Below are 25461 nucleotides of genomic sequence, written 5' to 3' on the forward strand. Positions count from 1 at the left end.
CACCAATGAACTAAACATTTTTTTTTAATCCTTAGGTTTGAGTGGAAACTTGTTGGAACCTTGAAGAAAATTTCTGTTGGCTGATAGCACCTAGAACTCCAGAGGGCCTCTTTCTTCCCACAATCTTCCAATCTTCAGTGCCTCACTAGACATTGAGGGTTTAGAGCCTCCCAGATGTCCTCCCCCTCTTCCTCTCCATCCCTTTCGTCTCTTATTCCCTCTATTCTCTGTCCATAACTGTCTCTTAAAGGACAGTACTGGTGTTAGCAGGTGGTGCTTCCTCAATGTACTCTTGAGCCCCTTTCATGCTTTGTTCAACTTCTTTTCCACTTTTACCCTCCTGTTGACAACCCTCCCCTTCCCTCTCTCTCTTTCAGTGCCACCTTGTCCTCAAGGTGGAAGAAAGGAAATTGGGATTGGATAGTGTCGTAAGTTTTCCATGTTACATCAAAATCTGGAAGGTCCTTCCACTAGACCAATACCTTGAAGTCCCCATCAGGGAGTTGTCGAGTATTGAAGATTTGCATGCTGTTAAACATGCTGGCAATGGCTGGCAGGAAACTGGGGCACTTGCTGATTTTTTTAGCTGGCTCACGTGGAAGACCGAGTGGATTCTGGAGTATGCTGGTAGGTCCAGTTGGTAACCTTTTTTTTTTTTTTTTTTAAAAAAATAATGCTGAATTATATTAAAGAGCTACAAAGAGCTGAATTACATGGTGGGGGGACAATCCCAAACAATGAGAGATTGTAGGGAGGTCCCAAGTTTAGCTAATCTATTGGCCGAGGAGTTGACCGACCTAGAGACCTGATACCATGTAGAAGAGATGGTAGATACAATGTCTGATATAGAAGAGATGGTCGGCCAATGACGCCAAAGGGGAGAGGCAGAGCTCAAACACCAACTAATAACAACTCTGGAGTCCTCTTCAATGAGCAACTTTCCATGCAGTCGGTCTTTGAAGATTTTAACTCCATGGTGAATTGCAGTCACCTCAGCGGTGTTGGAGCCCGCAATACCAATTGACCCAGCATAGGATAGGATGATCTCGCCTATGTGTTTTTTTTTCTTTTTTGAAAAGGGAGCGTTTGTGGTTTTTGAAAACACCCCCCCCGCACCCACTGGTCCCGGGCACGCCAAAGCGCTATCGACAAAATTTAACTTGATGCAGTCACTGGGAAGAGGAATCCATTCTACCGTAGTAGGCGGCTTTTGGGGTCCCGTCAGAAGACACTAGTTCCAACGAAGGGAGATGCCTGCCTGGGGGGCAAATTTCTTCCTGGTGTGCAGTCAACTAGAGATTAGACCCATAGTGCAAGAGACAATGCTTTCCAAATTGCTGAACTCGAGGTTGAAACGATGGTTGTTGCGCTCCAATCATAGACACCAAGGAATGTGAGCGAGGAAAGTGGAGAGAAGCAATTTGCCAATTCTAGGTCCTGACGAAGGTCCAGTTGGATAATATTTTGGAAAATAGCCATCCAAACACTCCAAGAGTAGCTGCAGTGGAGGAGAACGTGTTGAACTGACTCCCCACAAAAGCCGTAGAGGGGCAGGTACTAGCGGGAGTGGTAAATCCGCACTTGTGAAGGTTATCGGCAGTGAGGATTTATTCCGGAATGGCAGTCCATTAGAAGAACTTTATCTTGCTTGGGGCCGAGAGCTATGTAGGCCTTGTGCTCTTGCGCGTTGGGGTCCTCTCCACTGATCTGGGAGTAAGCGGAGGCAACTGAGAAGATACCATTAACACTTGGCTTCCAAATCAACTTATCATGAACCTGCTCACGAAGGATAACACTTCTAGGGCTGAGTAAGAGCAAGCGAAACGCACTGGCTTCCTCATCATTCAAACCCTGACGGAAGAGAAGACTCCAAGACTGATTGCTGGCCGAGGGTGATGCCAACACAAGATTCTTTCATGCCATCGCCTCAGCTAGTCGAAGGACTAACCAGGTTAATTCTCTGTCTATTTCAGATATGGCTGGATGAAGTTATCTCGGATAGGGCCTCCATTACTGACACATTTCTTAATTTTTTATAAGATTTGTATAGGGAAGAATGCAATCACCATCCTCGGCTCTTGGACCTCTAGTTCTCTTCGATCTCTTTCACATTGGCTGCCTTCATTGAGCTCCCCTTGTTGGATCTTGAGATTGAAGACGTCGTTATGGGCCTTCCCCGTGACAGGGCCTCGGGTCCTGATGACTATAATGGCGAGTTCTATAGATTCTGTTGGCCTACTTTGAAGACGGACATTCTCTCTATGGTTCACAACTTCTATGATTGGGGCATTACCTTCAAAAGTATCAAAGCTTCCCTAATCGCATTGGTTCCCAAGAAAGCTAATGTTGAGCACCCGCGTTACTTCTGACCAATTAATCTTTCCACTAGGCCATACAAGATAATTGAGCACATCTTGGTCCGTTGTCACAAGGTTATTCTCCTCACTATCATCCATAGAGGTCTAGAGCTTTTTTCTCTCTAGTAGAGACATCCTAGACTCTGCCATGGCTGCACACGAGATTATCGACCACCTCTCCTACTTCATCCTCAAGCTTGACCTTGAGAAAGCCTTTGTCCGTGTGAGTTGGACACTCTTGGATGATGTCACGTAGTGTATGGGCTTTGGGGATAGATGGAGATCTTGGATTTGGAGTTGCATCTTGTCGGCCTCTTACTCTTTGCTTCTCAACGATACCGCCTGTTGCTACTTTCACGGCTCCCGTGGCAGTTGTCAAGGAGACCCCCCTCTCCTCGCTCCTTTTCAAACTTAATGTTGAGTACCTGTACTCCATGTTCTACTTGGCCCGCAACCTTGGTTGGCTTGATGCTATCTCGGATTAGAGCATCTTTTATATTTCGCTCCTCCAGTTTGCAAACGACACTATTTATTTTGGTATTGGCACACTTGACCAAGTTCGCAATATCAAGGCTCTCCTTGGTCTTTTTGAGATCACATCCGGCCAGAAGATCAACTAGAGGAAGATGACTATTATGGGAATTCACATTGATCCCCCTTTTCTCCAGCTTATGGTAGACACTTTGGGTTGCTTGATCTCCCCTCCTCTTATCTTTGGCTCCCCCTTATATTGATAGTAGTCCCTGGAAGGAGCTTGGGGCCTTGGTGATTGAAAGGCTTGAGTGACGATTGTGTACTTGGAAAGGGTGGTTCCTCTCTAAAGTTGGTAAATTGACGCTTCTCAACTCTTGTCTTGTTGGTATACCTAACTACTTCCTCTCATTTGTTCTTTATGCGGCCTTCATTTGTCGGTGCACTGACACGATTAAAAGGCGATTCCTGTGGGGCGGAACCAACAATGAGTTTCATTATCATCTTGTCAATTGGGATGATGTTTGTATGCCGAAAATGATGGGTGGTATGGGGGTCAAATGCAACAAGGAAATGGGAGCTGCTCTCCTCAAGAAGTTCTGGAAACTCAATTCTAGCTCGGCGGTCTATTGGAAATCGATGGTGGCCTCCAACTCCGTCTTCTTGGGTCTAGATGGATCATTGACAGCAGCAGACACAACCTCTCTGCCCTTAGGAAAACATTTCACCATTTGTTCTTGGTCTTATTGTCTGTTGTCCCATTTTTTGTTGGTAAGGGATCCAGTCTCAATTTTTGGATTGGCTAGTGGGTAGGTGTTGGCCCACTTGCTTCCTCCTTCCCCCCGCTTCTCCGACTCACCACATGCTGTGATCTCTTTGTTGTTGATTCTTGGTTAAATGGCCCTTGGGACTTCCATTTGAGATGTGATCTCACTGATGAGGAGGCTATTGCCATCTGGAGTTTGATTGATGATCTTGGTTATGTTATTATTCGGGCTCATGTGGCTGACCGAATAATTTGGTTCACTGATGACAGTGGTCGTTTTTCAGTTTCCTCAACTTATTAGCTCCTCATGGGTTGGACCAGACCCTTATCACTCACCTAGCCACTACTGCCTGGCACCTCATGCGCCCCCCCTCCCCTTGTGTCAAATTCTTCCTTTGGGGTGCTTGCCACAACGGAATTCACACAACTGACAATCTTCTTCGGCGCAATAACTCATCGCTAGATTCTCTTTGCCCTTTTTATGGGGTTGAGGAATCTACTTGTCACGTCCTCCTGCACTTCTCCTTTGCCTGGTAGGTTTGGTCCTCTCTCCTCAACAACTTGGGTCTCTACCTCAGGACTTGAGCACACTGTGTCTCTACCCCTCTTGGATTCGCCTCCCTAGACTGGGTAAGCTCCTTGTATCGGCTTGCGTCTCCCACATCCCTTGGTGCCTCTAGAAGGAGAGGAATTCTCAGGTTTGATCATATCTCCCGCACGGTTGCAGAGGTCTCTTGCACTACCACGGGTCTCATCTTCGCTTGGATGTGCTCCAGAAGGGAGTTCGAGTGTCTCTCTTGTACCCCTCTCCGCACCAACTGGAAGATGATTTCTCAGATGTCCATTCCCTCTCTGCCTCCTCAGATGGTTGCTTGGACTTCCCCCCTCCCCAAGCTGGTCTCTTCAAGTTTAACATCGATGGCAGGGTGATTTTCGACCTTTGTGGGAATGCTATTATCTCTTACTCGGGTCCTCTCGGCATTGCTGATTTGCCTACGGTAGAGCTCTTTGGTCTTCTTCACGAACTTCGTATCTTCCATGATCATTTCTTTGGTCCACTCATTGTTGAAGGGGACTCTCGGGTGGTCATCGGATGGTGCTTCTCCTCGACATTTCCGCTCTGGCATCATTGGCAACTCTATCTTGACTTTATGGATCTTGTAACCTCTATTCCTTGTACTTGGTCCCATTTTCTTAGATTAGCCAATTCGGCTATGGATTCTTTTACTAAATTGGGTCTCTCCAATCTCTTGTTGTAAGGGGAGGTCTCCCTTGATTTACCTTCTTTTTTCTTGAAATAAAATCATCACTATTTCAAAAAAAAAATGTTAACCATTGGGGTTCCTAAACACTTCAAGGGAGAAGCCGTTCTTACTACATGTTACCTCATTTATTGAATGCCGTTTTGGGTATGTCAGTTTCAAAAACCTCTCAATATTCAGTTGGAGACCTACCGTCATGTACAATTCTTCAATAATATATCTACCAAGGTGTTTGGTTGTGTTGTGTTTGTTTATGTTCATAGTCATACTTGTAGTAAACATAGCTTGTAAATGTGTCTTTCTTGGTTACTCACCAACTCAAAAGGGATATAAGTGTTTTTATCCTACCACCAACAAGGTCTATGTGAGTATGGATGTCACTTTCTTTAAAGATCTCAGTTTTTCCCCCAATTTTCTCTTCAGGGGGAGAATCATTTGGATGAAGAAACGTTTTGGGAAACAATTCTTCACTTGCGTATCTCTTCATTTACCTCTTGTCTAGTAATAATCACGTTGTCTCCTCAACCATAGATTTTTCCTATCGTAGATTCCCTTCCTAAACAGGAGTCTATTGCAGAAGAAACTGAAAAATCTAATGCATGGGGGAGAAATACTACTTGAGAAAAACACAGAGCTGCGTTTCTATACGAGGAGGCATAACTAACTAGGTGTGGAGCAATAGTCTCAAATAGACCATCAAGATTCAATTCCAAGCACATTAGGTAATGTAGAATCTTCCTTGTGTCCAAAATCTTTTAATTTTCAAGACTTTAATGTCCCCATGCTCATAGAAAAGGCATAAGGCCGTGAACGTATATTTCACTTTGTGTCCTATCACAGTTTGTCCTCAAGCTTTAGGGTCTTTTTTTCTAACTTGTCAAAAGCAGAAATTCCCCATTGTTTGTTGAGGAGATGAAGGTGTTAGAGAAAAAGTAGATTTGGGAATTGGTTTTTTCTGAAGGAAAAAGTCTAGTTGGTTGTAAGTGGGTATTGACAGTGAAATATAAGGTTGATGGGTCAATAAGTATAAAGCAAGGCTGGTAGAAAATGGATATATTCATACATGGGGATTAGATATCAGGAGACCTTTGCTCCTATTGCAAAAATAAATGTTAGAATCTTGTTGTCTCTTGCAGCTATTATGGACTAGTCATTGCAACGGTTGGATGTGAAGAATGCTTTCCTCAATTGTAAATTTGAGGAAGTGTATTGGCAAATACGTCTAGGATTTGCAAGCTTACTAGGTGCAAAAAAGTCTGTAAACTCAACTCATGGTCTTGAACAACCTCCTAGGGAATGGTTTGATCAGTTCACTAAAGCTCTAAAGAACTATGGGTACCTTCGAAGCCAAGTAGATCACACATGTTTTTTAAACACTCTAATGGCTGGGTGTCTCAAAGAAAATATATTTTAGATCTTTTCAATGAAACTGATATGCTAGGGTGCAAGTCAGTTGAAACACTCATGGATGCAAAGTGCAAGCTGAGTGCAAATGCTGGTGTTGAGGTTGATTAAGGGACAATATCATCGATTAGTTGGGAAATTGATTTTCTTATCCCACACTCGACCTTATATTGCTTTTACAATGAGTTTGTCAGTCAATTCATACGCTCCCCTCGTGAAGAGCACTTAAAATGCAGTTTATAGGATTCTCAAATATTTTAAAAGGACTCCACGAAAGGAATTATTGTTCAAGAGGAGTGATAATGTATGTGTGAAGCATTCGCCGATGTTAACTGGGCTTGAAGTATAATTGATAGGAGGTCTACATCTGGATATTGCACATTTGTAGGAGGGAATCTAGTGACTTGGAGAAGCAAAAAGCAATGTGGTGGCTAGAAGCAGTGCTGAAGCTGAGTTCTAGGCCATTGACAAGGGATATTTGAGCTTTTCTGGATAAAACAACTTCTAAGTGAGTTGAAGATTGTGTTCAACCAGTCTATGAAGTTATACTTAGGTAGCGAGACAAGTATTAGTATTTCCCATAATTCAGTACAGCACTATAGAACAAAACACATTGAGATTGATCAACATTTTATTAAAAGGGAAGGTAGATGAAAGAGTATTGTGGATTCTGTTTATTCCTACCAAACAATGGGTGGCAAATATCTTCACAGAGAGTGTTCAATCACAACAGTTTGACTTCCTAATAGGCAAGTTGGGAACGCTCAACATTTATAAACCAGCTTGAGTGGGAGTGTTAAAATATGTCCAGATTCATTGTTTATTGAAATATGTCCAGGTTTATTCTCTTATTGTCCAAACTCATTGTATGTTGAAATATGTTCAAATTCTTTATATGTTGAAATATGTCCAAATTCATTCTCCTTTGTTGTATATATTGTAGCCATTGTAGTTGTGATTAAATGAATGAAAATGAAAAAAGTAGGTTTTTTTCTTCATTTTCTTCATCCTCCATTGTCCTACTTCAAGAAACCAAAATGCAAGTCATGCAAGACTACATTGTTCAAGACCTTGAACTGTTCTAATTTGGAAAGAGGGCTGTCAATGCTGTTGGGCATTCCAGGGGCATCTTTGCCCTTTGGGATAGTACTTTTCTATTGGGCTAAAGCTTGTTGATCGAGACTTGGGAAATCTTTGGTGCTTTTTTGAGCTTCTTTGTAGATTTTTATATGGAGGAAACACCCATATGATCGAAGATTCATGGCAAATCACCCCAATTGTTGCTGAATTTATTGAGCTTCCTTTCTCTAAGAAGGAGATTGAGCAGGTAGTAGAGGGCATGGCAGGGTAAAGGCTCGGGACAAGACTGTTTTAATGGAGAGTTCTAAAATCATTGTTGACCAGTTATCTGTGACGACGTCCTTGGAATGGTTCAAAGCTTCTATCATAAAAGGTCTTGTGTGTTGTGCTATGGGTCCGTCCGTTATTGTTCTTGTACCGAAGAAGAAATGTGGAGCATCCCAATGGCTTTTCACCTATAAGTCTTATTTCGAGCCCTTACAAGATCATTGCTAGGCTTCTTGCCCATGGGCTTAATTGTCATCCTCCCTTCTATAATTCACAATTGGCAATGCATTCATCAAAGGAAGGCACATATTAGACTTGACGATGACAATGCATGAAATAACTCATTATTTCAAGATAGGTAGGACTCTTCGAGTTATCTTCAAGTTAGACCTAAAAAAAGCCTTTGACTGAGCAAATTGGAATCTTTTGGATGATATCCTAAGGCTCACGGGATTTGTCTCGAGATGGGTGTTCTCCATTCATAGTTGCATCACCTTAGAAACATATTCGCTACTTGTTAATGAAACAGCCTGTGGTTTCTTTAAGGGGTTGAGAGGAGTAAGACAAGGAGACACCCTCTCTCCCCTGTTATTCAAGTTGATTGGCGAATACCTGTCTTCAATGTTCTATGCAGTTAAAGAGAAGGGTTGGATCTGGCCCATTGCTGAAGAGGATGATATTGACATTCCCCTCACAACTTGCAGATAACACAATCCGTTTTTGCCAAGGAACCTTAGAACAAGTGAGTAGAGTAAATGCTCTTCTCGACCTTGATATATGACCATATAAAAACTTATGGGAGCCAGTCCACGAGAAGATGGAAACTAGGCTTTCTACTTGTTATGGTCGGTTGCTCTCTAAAGCAGGGAGATTAACTGTCCTTAATTACTGCATTGCTGGTTTACCAGCATATTACTTGTCTTTCCTTGCCCCAGCTATGTCTATAGCAGAATCGAGAGGCTGCAAAGAAATTTTCTGTGTAAAGGGTCAGCGAATGGGTTTGAATACCACCTTGTCAGCTTGCCCTGAAGCCTGCAAACCAAATTACTTGCAGAATTGGGAATTTAGAGTTCTAGAGAGATAAATGGGTTGGAAATTAGCCTATGGAGGAAGTGTGGTCTCGTCTGATGGGCTACATCAACTCTCAACTTCATGGGGTGGCCTCCTCTCAGTGTGCATTATTCACTTCTCATGGGGGCTTTAGATTGAAAGGAACCACAGGCATTTGAATGGAAAATTCTCTGCTCTAGAAGATGTTCAATCTTGGGTAACCGGAATGATGACTGCTTGGATTCATACAAGACCTGAATTCGCTGATGCTGGTCGAATTCTGAATAGGGAAAACTGGCGTCTCATTGCTCAAATGTTTGGCTTCTCTAGGCCAATCTCCATGGGAAGAGTGGACGCCTCCTGTTCATGATTCTATCAAAATAAAATTTTGATGGCTTTGCCCTTGGAAACCCTGGCAGTGCTGGGTTTGGTGTGGTCTTTAGAGATTGGGAAGGCTCCATCTTGTTGTCTTACTCGGGTGCTCTTGGAATTATAGATTCAACCTCAGCCAAGCTCCATGCCCCCATCCATGATGTCCTCTTCTTCTACAATCATTTGCCGAATTGGGATGTCAAGTTGATTATTGAAGGCAACTCCAAAGATCCTCATTTTCTCACCCCCCTGGTGGCATTGGTATACCTTCTTTGAAATAACCGATGTTGTGGAAACCTTGAATTGTGCTTGGTCTCTTGTTCCAAGATCAACTAATTCTTTAGCTAAGCAAGGAGTTTCTCTCCAGTCCTTCGTTGTTACGGGAGACTCCTCTGTTTAGGCTTTCCTTTCTTTCTTTCTTGCTTCCGCTTGAATGAAATTCACTTTCATTAAAAAAAGAAAGATATGTTTGTACCTGGCTTACCCTTCTAGACGTAAAGAGTATGGGAAAAAATCTTCCACTTAATTACTTGAGGTTAAGTTGGTTTTATTTTGTTTGAGGATCATAAGTAGATTTGATGCATGTAGCTGTATTTAAACTCATTTATTTTGTGACTTATGCATAGTTTGGACTATGCCTTTCGGGAGGTTGGTGCTTATTGGAATTTATTTTTTATTTTTTGATTTATAACAGTGGAAGATCAGATTGAGTTATTTTGTGTATAGCCTATGATTTGTATGAACCCATGAATACCATACTGGTAATGTTTGCTTGAAATGGGTCTATATAAGTCATGTCTGTTGCATATGTTGATTGCTTAATAGGAAATTGTGCTCCTTTTTTATTGTCTATTAGAATTTACTGGTTTCCTTTGACCCTTTCTGATAAATTCTACCTGGTGAAAACTAGTAAAAATTTACTTCGCATGTTTTCATCTTAGTGTAATTGAATCTTCTATCCTTCATAATAGGGTATGAAAGATAATGGTCTTAAGGTCATAACTGGATAGTGCGAAGGGCTTATGCTGCTTGACTACCGGTCAATGTTCTCTAACCAAATATGCAAGAAGCTTTGCTTGTTGTGTGAAGCATGCAAGGGACTTCTGAAGGTGTGTATGAGATTAATTTGGTAATCTTCTATTAATGTAGGTGCTGTGATGGAAAAAGCTGTGGAAGGAACTATCACCTTTCTTGTCTTGACCCCCCTTTGAAAGATGTCCCTTTTGGTTCTTGGCACTGTCTCTCTTGTGTGAAAAAGAAGGTGAAGTTTGGGGTACATTCAATATCTGATGGAGTGGAGACCATTTGCATCATTAATGATGAAGGTAAGACATTCTTGGTGTTAAGTGGTAGGGTATTGTTTTTCTATATCTTTTGTCTTATGTATGAGTCTCATATGGCCCTTTTCTCTCAAAGGTGTGAAAGAGAGGTTGTGTAGAGATCAATCAAATGAATTCTTCCAATCTCTTCTTTCATCTTTCATTTTCATTTTTTTTTCTTGGAAGAATATTGAGTATGGTATTCAAGAAGAGACTATCTTCCTTGGTCTATCTCAAGCTATTTTTATTTCTGTCGACCCCGCCCCCCCTCCCCCGCCAATGAGAGTGAGAAGCTGCTTGTTTTCTTCCATTGCTGTGAATGAATTAGGTGGAAATGTCCCCACTATGTGAGAAGCTGGTTGTTTCCTTCTATTGCCGTGAATGGCTGGAAGAGGTGCCATGGATGAGGATTGTTAATTAGTTAGGTGGAATAGGTGCTATGGATGAGGAGGGTGAATTTTAAAAGAAGTTTGGCATTACTTGCCAGCAGCAGGTACAAATAATTATGACATTGAAATGAAAAAGATATTTGCAGCAAGTACATGAAGGGAAATTGAAGATAACTGCCTTTTCTGGTGAAAAGATAATTGGACCAATTACAACTGTTTTACACAAAAAATGTCCCCTGGACTGCTAACTCCATGGCAGACGATCTTGCTTGTGTTTGAGTTAGTTGGATTCGGTAGTTGATCACTCTGAATGTATTTTTTTTAGCTAGTTTGTATACGTCTTTGTATATCCTATCTTATTTTTTTTTATCAATTTCTCACTATTTCCAAAAAAAAATATAACTATTTTATTTACATTTTTACCCATTAACATATAAGAACTAAGTATGACCTCTATAATCTAGGCAAGAAGGTCCTATAACCCCATAGGCTGGGCCTACCAAAAACCGTCCTGCCATCCTCTTGTACGAGTTTGGCTTGGTAAACAAAAACTGCCCCATTGGTTGAAATCATTACACTGTCCCTTTTTTTAAGTGGCATAGCTTGGGCCTGCTTCCTGTTAAATTTGCCCTTTTTTGAGAGCAATGAGAAAGGGGGATTCTTTTAAGAGGGATGAAACCACTGAAACAATGAAAGTAAAGCAAATAGAATACACAAAACACAAGTCATAAGGAAATCATAAAGGGAAGGAAATGCTAAAAATGAGGGGCTGGCTGCTGATGCCTTCCATAACCAAGCTATTTGCCACTCTTTTTGCACTGTAACAAACATGCTACCAGCAAATGTGTTGAGAACATCTAATGTCCTCAGTCTCATCAAAGTACTTCAAGAATTGACCTGCAGGGGGCAATCCCTCGCGGCCCATGATATCACCACTAAAGAATCACCCTCAACAACCAAAGGGGTTGAGAACCTCTTAAAGTATAGTCTAAGCCCCAGTAGAAGAGCTCTGGGCTCGGCCACAGTGGACTACTCACTTTGCCCAAAAGGCGTAGAGCAGGTAATAGTATTGTCCCCATTGTGTCCTTGACCACCCCTCTCCATCTGCGGGCCCAAGATTTCCTCTAGAGCTGTCATCAAAATTGAGTTTTAACTAGTTCTTTGGAGGCGGGTACCAAGCTATCATCAAGTCCTGTCCTCATGCATATTTGTAGATAGCCTTTACCCACTATTTCCAAAACTGGCCTATATACCACAAATTGTTTTGATTAGCAAATCTTGAAAGTTTTTCTATTATTTAGTAAATCACCGTAAGAGTGTTTTCTACATCAACCTAGTAAGAAGACCAGTCATCATGTAAAACAGCAGCAATAAGGAGTTGAACATAGTAAAAAATGTTACAAGAGGGGTGGTTAAAGAATTATCAACACCATAGGATTCTGAGGTATTTGAAGGGATCTCCAGGTGTATAGGAGCAAGGTTAGATATTTCTCATATTTTGATGCTGCCGTGGGAATGATGTGGATCACATAGGTGGGGACGATGGGATGCTATACCTTTATTGGATGTGATTTGGTTGTATGGGAAAGTAAATGCAAGCTGCAGTTTACTCATTCCAGTGCAGAGGTGGAGAAAACAGTCATGATTTGTACAGCATGTGAGTTGATGCAGTTGAAGAGTTTGATGTCGGATTTTGTTTTCAAATTCATAGCCCTGTGGGATGTACTCTGACCGTCAGATAGCCACTTAGGTTACCTGTAATTCAGTACTTAATGATCAGACTTAACATATAGATGGTGGCCTCATTGTTTGAGATGCGGTGTTGAAAGGACAAATACTCAGGTATGTTCGAGGAACAAGTGGATTATATATTTACTGGAGCTATTCTAGGGTTCACTTGCAGTTTCTAAGCAATTCATTGAGAAAACAGATACTTATATTCCAGTTTGAATAGGAATCTCTTAAGCGTTTGTGTATTTCCCCCCCTTTTCTGTAAGCATCCCCTTGAAGTGAGAGGTAGACCTTTTATCATTTCCCACTAAAATAAATAAAAGGGTCCACGGGGGTTGACCCTGATGTGTTTTTGTCTAATTTTCTTACTCTTATCTTTCATCTTCTTTCTTGAACTCTTTTCCATCTCATTTTTGTCTTTTGTTTTTTCATTTTCCTTTGTCTGCTAATCATACAAGGACATCAACATTACCTCTTATTCCAGCCATTACGGCTGCGGACTCTTGTGCTAAATTGGGTCCCTCCCTTCAATCTCTTGTTGTAAGGGGAGGCCTCCCTTGATGTATTTTCTTGCTTTCTTTTGAAATAAAATCATCACCGTTTAAAAATAAAACATTACTTCTTATTCTGTTTGATTATCTACCTAATATTTGGACTTCATTTGCTAGTGATGGCTTTGTTATTTTGGTGATGTTAGGTATGCAGGAAGAAAAGGAATATTTCGTAAAGTACTGGGGTCTTTCCCATGTTCATAACCATTGGATAACAGAAAGCCAACTTCTACAAGAAGCTCCGATGCTTTTGAAGAAGCTCTCTAAAGAGAAGGTCTTTTACTGCTGAACATATTAGTGTAACCTATATGTATGGTATTTATTTTTTTCTATTTTATTATTTCTAATGATTTCAAGTTCGTCTTAGCAGTTCATATGGAAAAAAGAGTGGACTGAGCCTCAGCGGCTGTTGAGGAGAAGACTAGTCATTTCTCAAAAGGATGGGAATGTGGACTTTGGTACAGAACATAGTGACTCATCAAGTTGCCTTCAGGAGTGGCTTGTGAAGTGGAAAGGTCTTGGTTATGAGGAAGCTACATGGGAGTTGGAGAATGAGTCCTTTTTAAGCACAGCTGATGCTCTGAAGCTGATGAAAAATTATGAAAACTGGCATGAAAAGGCAAGAAAACAGTCAGATCCTTCGACAGTAGATGAGGTGCGTCTTAATCTTCAATAAGACTTGTCAGTTTTTTACAGTTTCCAAGCATCTATCCCCTCATTTAATCTATCCTTGGCAACTTCAACACTGTTTAATATAGTAAGGCCTCCTATCCTAGGTTTGATTGTACTTCTCTCTTCTTTTTTATAGTCTATATACACATTTTCAAAAAAAAAAAAAATCTTCAACGTGGTTTAGCTATGTCCAGCTTTATATATTAATAGAGTGGTCTTTTTGTTGCATTGCTTTGTTGATGTGAGGACAAAAAGTGCTTTTTGGATTTGTATCACTAGACTTTTGGTACACCACTTGCTATTTTGGGTACTCTTTTTCTTGTTGTTGGCCTCCTTTTATATATGGTCCTTGATAGTAATGAATCTTTGCATGGAAAAGATGATTGTATAGGTATTACCTTATGGACATTATGTTTCATCACATGTGTGAACTATTGCCCCACTAGGTTGATTCTTGGGCCAAAGCTTTCATTTTGTGTCTGTAGAAGACATAAAGGTGACACTATTATTTATTTATTTATTTTGAATGAAGTGAAATTTTATTTCAGCAAACAACAAAAAACAAGAAGTCAAGCTAAATGAGCTCCCCTAGCAACAAGAGATTGGAGGGAGGCTCGTTGTTGTGCTAGAGAGTTAGCAAAATCATTTGCTAATCTTGGAGTATGGGACCAGTCAAAATTAAGAAAAGATAGAATGTCAACAATTTCATGAAAGATGGGCCAATGTCGTCAAGGAGGGTCAACAAGGTTGGAGCACCATACGACTTTGGAGTCTCCTTCAATTACAAGAGGGCCATTGAGGTGGTCAAGAAGAACAATGAGCCCTTGGAGAAGGGCGAACAACTCAGCTGAGGTGGAGTTGGACATCCCTGTTGTGTGGAATAGGTGATGAGAGCAGTGATAATAGAGTCCTGGATGACTCCCAAAGCCAGCAATACCCGGGTTGTTGTGTGTGCTGCCATCAAAATTGAGCTTAAGAGTTCCAACAATAGGTGGTTTCCATGCTTCAACAGAATGAGGACGCGGGAAGGCGGACATGCAAGCCATAATATGCTAGTTGATCTGAAGGGGGGAAATCTCTCATGCTGGCAAACTCCGTTAGCGTAGGGAGCCATGAGGATACATGACAAATGATGTAGTTGGAGACTTCTTCCACAATTCTTAATTTATAGTTGAATCTTCTATTTTTCCTCTCCTTCCAAATGCCCCATGGGGTATAGCTAAGCAGCTCGAGAGAATGATTTTTCCTAGCTTTGGAATGTGAGTGCCAAGAATCATCCTGCATTTTCCAAGGAGATCATTTGGCAAGCAGAACTGGAGGCCAATTTGGTTGAGCAGGTGGGTCCAAATTCTCTAAGAATAGGGGAAGTGGAGCAGGAGATGGGGGATGGTTTCATCAATGCCATTGCAGAGAGGGCAAAGTAGATAGGGGGTGAGATTACCCCTCTTCCTTAGATTATCCACCATTAGAATTTTGTTGAGAAGAGCAAACCTAAGTAAGAAACGGAACTTTAAAGGGCCAAAAAGACTCTAGGCAGTAGCAGCTCCACGTGGTACGGAATTTCTAGTCCAACCATTAAGGGCGTTGTAGGCTGAGGCAACCTAGAAAAGGCTATTGTTGTCGTAGATTTGCTAACATCAGCAAATAGGCTAATGGCACAGGCACAAAAGGCAGGTTTGAAAACTTGTCCATGCACAGGATTAGGGAAAAGATCCAAAACAACCTCTAGGGGCACTAAGACCATATAAAATTGTTCAATTGGTAGCACAAGCTGTTAACTCCCACTCCGCGGGATGATCTTCTCTTGTTTCTGTTGGAGCAAGAACAAGACTTCCCACGAGAGGAATTTTCGAAAATGACGGAGCTTGCTAACATCTTCTGTTCGAGCTACCTTGAAGCTGGCTTGGCGGTGCAGAATATCAATACCTCCCGATCTACATGATTGTTCTATTTTGGAATGTCAGAAGACTCGGCTCTCTGTCTAAGCGAGCCCTCATCAAAGCAACGCTTTTTGATGTTAAACCTAAAATTGCTATTCTTCTTGAAACTAAGCTGCGGTTTTTTTATTATTCAATTGTATGTGATTTATGGTATGACACCAATCTTGCATGGGTCAATGTGGATGCAATTGGACATTTCGGAGGCATAATTGTCATCTGGGATCCAATTGCTTTTGATGCTATATCCGTAGTACCGGGACAATACTCAATCGGTCTCCAACTTCTCGATCACAACCTTGGAACATCTTGGGCGCTAGCCGGCATCTATGGACCTACTCGTTACCGTGACCGGGCGGCTTTTCGGGAGGAAATCTTCCAACCTGTCCAGTTATGGGACCTCCCTTGGCTTCTTGGAGGAGATTTCAATGCGACCCTCCTTTGCTCAGACAAAAGCCTTCCTGCCTCCCGAACCTCTTCAACCATGAGAGTTTTTTTTGATTTTATTAACAGTCTTTCTCTCTCCGAAAGGCCCATCTCGGGAAAAAAATTCACCTGGACAAATTGCCAGAACCCCCCTATTTTGTCTAAACTGGACCGATTCTTTGTCAACAATGAATAAAACCTCCTCTTCCCCAACGTCTTTGGCCAAGTCCTGAATAAAATCGGATCTGACCATTGGCCTATCCAACTCAATACTCGTCCAGTTACATGGGAAAGATCTCCTTTTCGGTTTGAGAACGCCTGGCTATTAATCGAGGCCTTCTTTCCTTCCTTCAAAAGATGGTGGCTCGAGCAGGAAAATCATCCGAACCCGGGCTGGGCCCTCCCTCTGAAACTCAAAGCCCTTAAGACAAAGATCAGACTGGGGGAAAAAAATCACCGAATTTCTGCTACTTCCCAGAAAGAATCGATTCGCAGCCGCATCTCTGAGTTGGATCTACTGGAGGAACAAAGGTTAATCTCTCCTTCTGATTTATTGGTTAGAAATAATTTAAATTTCGAATATCTGAAGTTTCTTTGTTCTGAGTTTGTTCGTTGAAAACAACGTTCAAGATTTCGATGAATGGCCGAGGGAGATGGAAATACAAAGTTTTTTCATTCCATTGCCCCGGCCAGAGGAGGACTAACCGTATCACTGCTCTTTGTAATGGAGAACGAGTGATTACGGATAGTGCCTCCATTTCTAACCTTTTGGTGAAGTATTTCACAAAACTATACTCAAAAGTCTGTTTCGGAAGACCAAAACTCCATCAGCTCGATTTCGAGCGTATCTCATCTGAAGAAGCTGCAGATCTTGAAAAACCATTCTCATCAGAAGAAATTGAACGGGCTGTCCTTGGTCTACCTAAAGATAAATCCCCCGGACCAGATGGTTTAATGGTGAGTTTTACCACTATTTTGGGACTTGTTAAAAAACGATGTATGTGCCTTCATTCACAATTTTCACCAAGTGGGAATAACCCATTCTAGGATCAGCGCATCTTTTATTGCTCTTATTCCCAAAAAAACAAATTCAGAGTTACCCAAAGATTTTCGTCCCATAAGCCTCACTTCCAGTTCATATAAAATTATTGGGCGTCTCTTGGCTAATCGGTTGAAAGCAGTCCTTTCCAAGGTAATTAATCCTTGTTAAAGTGCTTTTCTTCTAGACAGAAACATCCTGGACTCTTCTCTTACTGCTCATGAACTCCTTGATTCTTTCAAAAAATCATCCCTTCCAAGGTTTGTTTTGAAAATTGATTTTGAGAAAGCTTTTGACCGGGTTGACTGGAAACTCGTTGACTATCTTTTTGATCATATGAGTTTTGGCACAAGATGGAAATTTTGGATGAGGAGTTGTATTTCCTCTTCTTCTTATTCTGTCCTAGTAAATGGTAAACCTTGAGGTTATTTCAAAGCTTCTAGGGGGATAAGACAAGGAGACCCTCTATCTCCATCCATTTCTACTCTCGTAGGAGAATACCTTACCTCCATGATCCGCTGTGCAAAACGCTCGGGATGGCTAAATCCTGTTTTTGTAGACCCGAACCAAGACATTCCCATTTTACAATATGCTGATGATACTATCCTTTTTGGAGAAGGGTCCATGAGACAAGTCACACACATGAAAGCAATATTGAATATCTTTGAATTGACCACTGGTCAAAAGATTAGCTGTGAGAAAACTTCAATTTGTGGATTTAATATTGAATCCTCTATTCTCAATTCGATGGCAACTTATCTGGGGTGTAAGGTTGCATCTTTTCCAAGCACATATCTGGGCCTGCCTATGACTCCGCTATTGCCTTCAAAGAACTCTTGGTCCCCCGTTGTTGAGCGTCTCGAGAAGCGTGTCGCCTCATGGAAAGGGAAATTTTTATCCAAAGCTGGTAAGTTGGTTCTTATCAAATCCTGCCTACATGGTATTCCATCCTATTTTTTATCTCTGTATCATTGTCCTGCGTCTATTCGGGATCGAATAGAGCTTTTAAAAAGAAGATTCTTATGGGACGGGCCAAATGGGGAAAGAAAGTTTAATCTTGTAAAATGGGGAGATATTTGTAAACCAATTATAATGGGGGGGCCTAGGGATTCGGGACATAGCTACGACAAACAAGGCCTTGCTCTTGAAATGGATTTGGAAATTCAACATGCAACCCACTCTGCTGTGGTGCCAAATGGTGAAAATAAAATCCGGAACAATCAATGGCTGGTGGATGGATGGGGGAAGACTTTATAAGTTATCTCTTGTTTGGAAGAAAATCGACAAATTCTTACCTACCTTCAAGTCTGCCGTCAAATGCTACATCGGGTGCGGAAACGAAACTCTATTTTGAACGGACTGGTGGATTGGCTCAAGCTGTTTAAAGGATAGTCATCAACGGCTATATCAACTATCAAGATCTCGAAACACGATGGTTTCCGACCATTGGCAGTCTTCGGGTGATTGGAATCTACATCTCAGGAGAGCGTTGAATGATTCTGAAGCTCTGGAAGCCACTAACCTGGTCAAACTCCTCTCTGATGTGACACTAAAAAGCTCTCCCGATTCACTCATCTGGATGCCGAACAAACAAGGTATGTTCTCTATAGCTTCTGCGTACCACTATATAATCTCGTACCCGACTCCCCATACAGCACATCCTGCTGTCTTTGCATGGTCGCTGCCTATCCCTCCTCGAATAAAGCTCTTTATCTGGACGATATGCCGCATGAAAATCTTAACCGCTGTCGCGTTACAAAGATGTGACACTAATGTTCCTAATCCAGAATGCCCGTTTTGCAATACGTTTCCTGAAACAACAGACCACACCCTTCTGCATTGTGAATATGCTCATAAGACCTGGACCGAACTGATGGATAAAATCGGAATCTTATATTGCCCATCACAAGATTTACATAACACAATCTTCACTTTGGTCAGCGCTCGTCTCCTGAAGTTGGGAAAAATTTTAATCTCTTGTTGTGTTGGGCACATTGCGTGAAATTTATGGAAAAAAAGGAATAATCGAAAATTCAATCAGAAAGCTCTCCCTCAGAAAATTCTTTGTGATCAAATTATCGGTCAAGTAACCTCTTGGGTTCTCCTTCGAAAAGAATTCTGCAATTTAAAGGAGACAAACATACGAGGAAACTGGCGAAATATTGCAGGTATGTCTTATCCGGCAAAAGCCCCTGAAATGGTTGAATGGTCTAAACCTCCTCCTGGGCATTTTAAGTTAAATTTTGATGGAAGTGCTCTTGGATGTCCGGGTCCTGCTGGATATGGCAGTGTAATTCACGATGAAAACGCTAATCTTTTCTTCACATATGCGGGCCCAATTGGTATTTCTGACTCTACTTGTGCGGAGTTATATGGGCTGTACAACGGTCTGAAACTTTTCAAGGAAAAAAAAGGAAGGTGTTCTCTTAGTTGAAGGAGATTCTCAAGTCATTATCAGCTGGTGCACAAAGCCATCCAAACCACCTTGGCGTCATTGGGAGTTATTTGATGAAATCTGTAAGTTAATTTCTGCTTTACAATGTACGTGGAAACATGTTCCAAGATCGGCTAATCATTTAGCCGATGCTCAACCGAAAAAGGGCGTTTCCCTCCAACATCTTGTTGTGGAGGAAATGTCTTTATAGCTTCAAGGTTTGTAATCTTTCTTCTCAAAAAAAAAAAAAAAAAAAAAAAAAACTCTAGGGTTATAGCACAATAAGTAAAGGAAAAATCAGACTTTTAACTCCGATCAACAGAGAAAATTGAAAAAGGCCCTTGAAAAATTGCAAACCAGTAGTGTGGCTGAGTGGCTGAAACTTCTCTGGAGAAAGAACTTTTTTTTTTTTTTTTTTGAAATGATGTTGATTTTTATAACGAAAAAAGCTCAAAAGAGCAATTTACAAAGAAGGGAAACCTTCCCAAACAATGAGAGATTGTTGGGAAGTTCCGAATTTTGCCAATTTATCAGCCAAAGAGTTGGCTGATCTAGGAATGAGATTCCAATTACAATGAGCAAAAGATACAATGTCAGCAATACTATCAGTGATGGGCTAGTGGCGCCAAGGGGGGATATCAGAAATCTCTTTCTCCTTTCCACACAAAGGGAGATATTAGTGGCCGAAGCATTTGAGGGGGGTGGTTTGAGCCTTCACCCCCGAAAAGGTCTTTCTGATATGGAGGCTATGGAAGCAAGCTATTTATTGGATTCTTTGAATCATGTTAGGATGAGGCCTTCTAATGCAGATAAGATCATTTTGTGGCCTGACGAAAGTGGTAAATTCTTAGTTTCATCTGCATATAGACACATTAATGGTTGGGACTCAACGCAGAATGAGCATGATATCTACTTTGTTTGGCGTCTCTGTGCCCTCCAAAGATAAAATTCTTCATGTGGAGCGCTTGCCAGAGCAAGGCGGATGTGCTGTGAAGAAGGGGTCACCCTTCTATAGACCCACTATGTCCTTTTTGCAACATTGAAGCCGAATCCACCAGCCAGACCCTGGTATTGTGCTAGTTTTCTTGGAATGTGTGAACCGCTGACTTATGTAAGTTGGGGCTGCAATTTTGTATATCTGCGGATCTGATCTGTTTTAGCAAGTCAATCATTGGCTAGCCCCTTCTTGGGCTCGGTAAAATGATGCTCTCAGTCTGTGCTAGTTTTGTGCCGTGGGGGCTTTGGAACGAACATAATAGAAGGCGGTTTGATGCAAAATTTGAAATTGAGGCAAGAGTAGTGGAAAAAGTGATGTGTCAAATTTCCACCTGGCTTCTGATGAAGAAGCCTTTCTACTCTTTCAAGGGCACCTCTATTCGTGATAGCTGGAGCAACCATGCAAGAATGCATTTTGGGACCAAGGTTCAAGTTATGAAAGAGTGGGCTCCACCGGAGGTTGGGTACTTAAAATTGAATTTTGATGGCTCTTCTTTTGGCAATCCTTGGAATGCTGGTTTTCGAGGTGTGATTTCGCATCCATCTGGAAATTAGTGTATTTCTTATGCGGGGGTCCATTAGGTATCTCCGACTCAACGTTTGCAGAGCGCCTTCTCAATGGACTCCGGGTGTTCAGAGATAAATGCAGTAGTCCAATCCACATTGAAGGGGACTCCAAAGTAGTCATTGGTTGGTGCCGGGGCACCTCTCTTCCACCATGGAGGCATTGGGAAATCTTTCAGGAGATTTTAGAGATTACCTCATTATTTTCTTGTATTTGGTCTCGCATTCTGAGATCTGCAAATTCGGCAGCAGATGTGCTTGTCAAGCAGGGAGCTTCCCTTCAACATCTTGTTGTTTGGGATATGCTCCCTCTTCCTTTGTAAATTTCCGCTTTGTTAATACAATACATCTTTATAAAAAAAGTGGCACCAAGGGGGGAAGTCTTTGGAACACCAACTAATAACGTCTCTGGAGTAAGATGTTATTACACTGATACCATGTAAAAGTGTAAAATTAAGAAAAGAGAGGGAGGAGAAAGAGAGAGAGAGAAGAAGATGAAGAAGGCACAAGAAAGAAAGAAAGAGTGCAGCAATTTGGCACTTGTTAGGAGGTCTGAAATTGATCTCTTGTATTGAATAGTCACTTAAGTGACGATAAGACAAAAACACATAAATGTCCGTCTACTCTAAACTCTCCACAACTTCCTAATTATAGCTCAGACTAGACTAAAACTTGAACCGTATACTATGAGCATACTCTACTTTGGAGGCAATGTGATAAGGGAGAAATGACCAAAATACCCTTTTTCATAAAATTCAAGAGACCTGTATCTTGGAAACCCCCCCTCATGAAACCATTGATTTACTGTTCAAGTCTCTATCTATAATTTTGTTGACAGCCCTTATTCAGTTGTTTTTTATTTTCTTTTGTTGGGTCTATGTTTTGCTTCTATCTAGTAACTTGTTTTTGTGTGGAGATGCCATGTTTTTCAGTAAAGTGTTTGACCATACATGATCTAGCCTTTGTGATGCTGCTGATGGCATATTGTTGTCCACATATATGTATTTTTTTAGCGACAGTGGATGGAAAAATATGGTTATGTGATTTTAGTTTTCATCTGTATAGATACAACCTAGTCAAATAGGGAATCTAGAGTGTGAATTTGACTTTATTTCACATTTGGTGATGAAATATTGCAGTTAATGCGGGGTAAAGATGCTTCTTTGACTAAGCTGTCAAAGTTGCCTGTTGTTGGGCTATCCGGACTCGATCATCATCTAAGTTCTGTAAACATACTTCGTGAAAATTGGCACAAAGGCCAAAATGCTGTGGTCATTGATGAACAGGTAGATGTTTCTGTGATAGTGCTATTTGATATTTGACAGCTTTTTTTTATCTCTTATGCCATTGAGCCAAGTTGGTTGCAGTAGAACTAAACCTCAACTTGAGCCTCGTAAGTAGTGTGGGCCTTGACCTGATTGCAGGTTTAGGTTTGAGTAGGGTTTTCTGGTTTGATACAGCTTGGATGAATAGAAAATGTAAGATCTTTCTTCTCTGAATTAATTTACTTGATGAATTTGTGATTCCCCTTTAACTTCAATTTAGTTATTGGGTTTTCCTCTTTCATTACATGGCTTTTTAATTACAAAATTTAGGTATGGTAATGATTTAAGTATTTTGGGCAGCAGAGGATAAAAAAATTTGAGGTTTTAGTGGCTGTTAATTAAGTCTCTCTCTCTCTCTCTTTCTCTGTGTCCTTGAAGGGCCCCCATTGGTATTGCTATTTCTTTTTGCATTGATTCTTGCTGTTACTAAAAAAGGCTATTTGTATTTCACAGCCACACCATTTCTGTTGTGGTGTATCAGCACCAACAGGTTTGATGAAAAATGCTGGTCTGCAGAAAAGAAATAGAACAAGGCAGAGAACTATTACTCTAATTGAAAGATTGTAATGTACATGTTATGCCGATTTATTCTGCTGTACAAAAGGAAGTGAAAGTGGAAATGATCCACAATGTTCTTCATTAAATATAACCCCAATCTTCTTTTACTAAATAGAGCTAAAATGTTCTTTCATTATATATAATCAAGTAATTCTGGCACAGTCATGCACAAATTACAATGTGTTGACGTTGGGATATACTAGTAACCCAAGAGGTAGCTCTATATAACCTCCTCTGCTAGGTCCCCATGTCAGAGCTAGGTGGTTCCGGTCCACCTGGGTTAGGTACTTGGCTTTCCGCACTTAACAGACCGGTCTTTTGGGTTGTATTGGCTAGGCGTTTGAGATGGTTTCAGAGCTGGGCACCACGTTCCGCGTTCGAATCCTGGTGGAAGCGATAGAGAATGGGAACGGTGGGTGTTAGAGTTAGGTAGTTCCGGTCCACCTGGGTTAGGTTCCGTCCATTCCTGGTCCACCTAGGTTAGGTACTTTGCTTTCCGCACTTAACAGACCGGTCTTTTAGGTTGTATTGGCTAGGCGTTTGACACACCATACAATTTTTTTTTTTAAGATCCAAATTGAACAATGACTAATCCTTGTTAGCAACTACAAAAATCAATATTCAAAGTGATGATGGGCGTGTAACTGGTGAAAAAGTCTCAAGACATTGACCCCAGAGGTTTGCGTGTACCCTTGGCAACAAGTTGGGCTTTTTATCTCTTTGTAGAACCGTCAAAATAATTTGTGTGTTTCCTTATTAATTAAAGCTTCTGTCTCTATGTCTTTGGCTTGTTTCCAAGGAGGAGAAGACAAGGCTTCCCGTAGGGTGGAAGGAATAGAACTGAAAGACAAGGATAATGCAAAGTGTTTTAAGGAACTAGACAATGAATCAAAATCAAACAAACTTGGAAATAGTATATCGTGTTTCACATTGAGTACAAGTGTGAACACTGTTACGAAAAATCATTTACATTTGGATTAGCAGATGAGGAAGGCATAGGTGCGGGTAGAGGAGAGGGTCTCTATGTGATGGCTTTGGAAGGTTTTCGTTGTCTATAGACCTGCAATGCCTTTGGAGTTGGCGGATCAACAACTGACACAATGCTAGAAACATACTCCGTAGGTTGAGGTACGCAACCATCTACTTCGGGTAGGAGAAGTAGCAGACTCACTAGATTGTGAAAAATATGGGGCATCTTAAAAAAATGTATCATTTACGGACACAGGTTTTTCTTATACCACTTGTACAATGCTAGAAATATGCTAGTACCACTTGTACAATTGTACTACATTTGACTGATAGAGGAGATAGTTTATCAGAAGATTGACCATGTATATGGACATAATATACAAATCCAAACACATGAGGACAAAGAGGAAACAATTCTATTGTAGGCTTGCAGATTTGTGAAGGGATCTTACCACTAATATACAATGCCATTTACACTAAAAAATGTATGAAATTTATGATTCATGAATTCAAACCCATTATCAGTATAGATACAGAATGAAGCATCAAATTGATTCTTTATTTCACTATAAAAATTCAAGAATATATTAAAAACCTTGGGTTTCTCCTATAGGAGGTACACCTAAGTAGTCCAACTATCGTCATCAATAAACAAAATAAAGAACTGGAAGTCAAATATAATGGGTACTTGACATGAATCCCATACATATGAATAAACAATTTCAAATAAGTTATTACTATGACTTGTATTGGGTGGAAAAGATGCTCTATGGTGTTTCCTGAGTTGACAAGATTCATACTGAAAAGGGCAAAGTAGAAGGTAGATTTGGAAATAATTGAAATAATTTAGCTAGAGAGAGATATCCTAGCCACAAGTGCTATTGGAAAGGAGAAACAATTGCATTGAACACTAAAGAAGATGGCTGTATTGAACCTTCAAATTGATAGAGGCCCTCTTTCTCACGCCTCCCACCGATTGTCCTCCATGTTTGTAGGTCTTGAAAGACATAATAAAGATAAAACATTATTGAACATTGTAATGATGTAGTTGACAAAAGAGGTCTACGACGGTGAACTAAGGTTGACGGATCAGCCAAGACCAGAGTTCACGCTCTGGTTTTCCCGAGGATGGAGGTTGACGGCACAACCCAACAGAGAGCTCTCAACTCTTATGGCGGTGGACGGAACCACCACAACCTCTAGGGACTGACGGCACAGTTCAGACAGAGAGCTTCACGCTCTCTGGTTTCTCGGCGAGGGAGACGAAGAGGTTTTGGGAATGAATCTCGTGCCTTCCTTCCCTCCTTCATTTTCTATTTAAACCTAGGTCTTGGGAGGATTATTACATAACGGCCCATGGGCCCAATACAATGCCACCTAGCCCATTAAGCCCTATCTAATTACCCTATGTACATAACACAAATTATACAACAAGTATTAACATAAATTCTATCTAATATACATCCCAAGATATCGTAACATTCCCCCTCAAATTGATGCTAGTGAGTCAACCAACAACAAT

At 41.1% G+C, this 25461-nt stretch overlaps 1 protein-coding gene across 5 annotated transcripts in view; it reads left to right on the top strand.

Annotated features, from left to right (window-relative positions):
* The window catches only part of LOC137950547 (helicase protein MOM1-like), a 76531-nt gene that overhangs the window by 14465 nt on the left and 36605 nt on the right, over positions 1-25461 (top strand). For all 5 annotated transcript variants that reach the window (XM_068797083.1, XM_068797093.1, XM_068797101.1 and 2 more), the window contains 4 exons: positions 10179-10354; positions 13166-13293; positions 13390-13674; positions 22227-22373. In XM_068797083.1, the coding sequence (XP_068653184.1) occupies positions 10179-10354; positions 13166-13293; positions 13390-13674; positions 22227-22373 (736 nt within the window). The remainder of the gene's footprint in view (positions 1-10178; positions 10355-13165; positions 13294-13389; positions 13675-22226; positions 22374-25461) is intronic.

This window comes from Aristolochia californica, unplaced genomic scaffold (genome assembly GCF_029961685.1).
Source record: "Aristolochia californica isolate CCGP_79_NKW_82.1479 unplaced genomic scaffold, dmAriCali1.0.hap1 SCAF_1, whole genome shotgun sequence".
Classification (NCBI taxonomy): domain Eukaryota; kingdom Viridiplantae; phylum Streptophyta; class Magnoliopsida; order Piperales; family Aristolochiaceae; genus Aristolochia; species Aristolochia californica.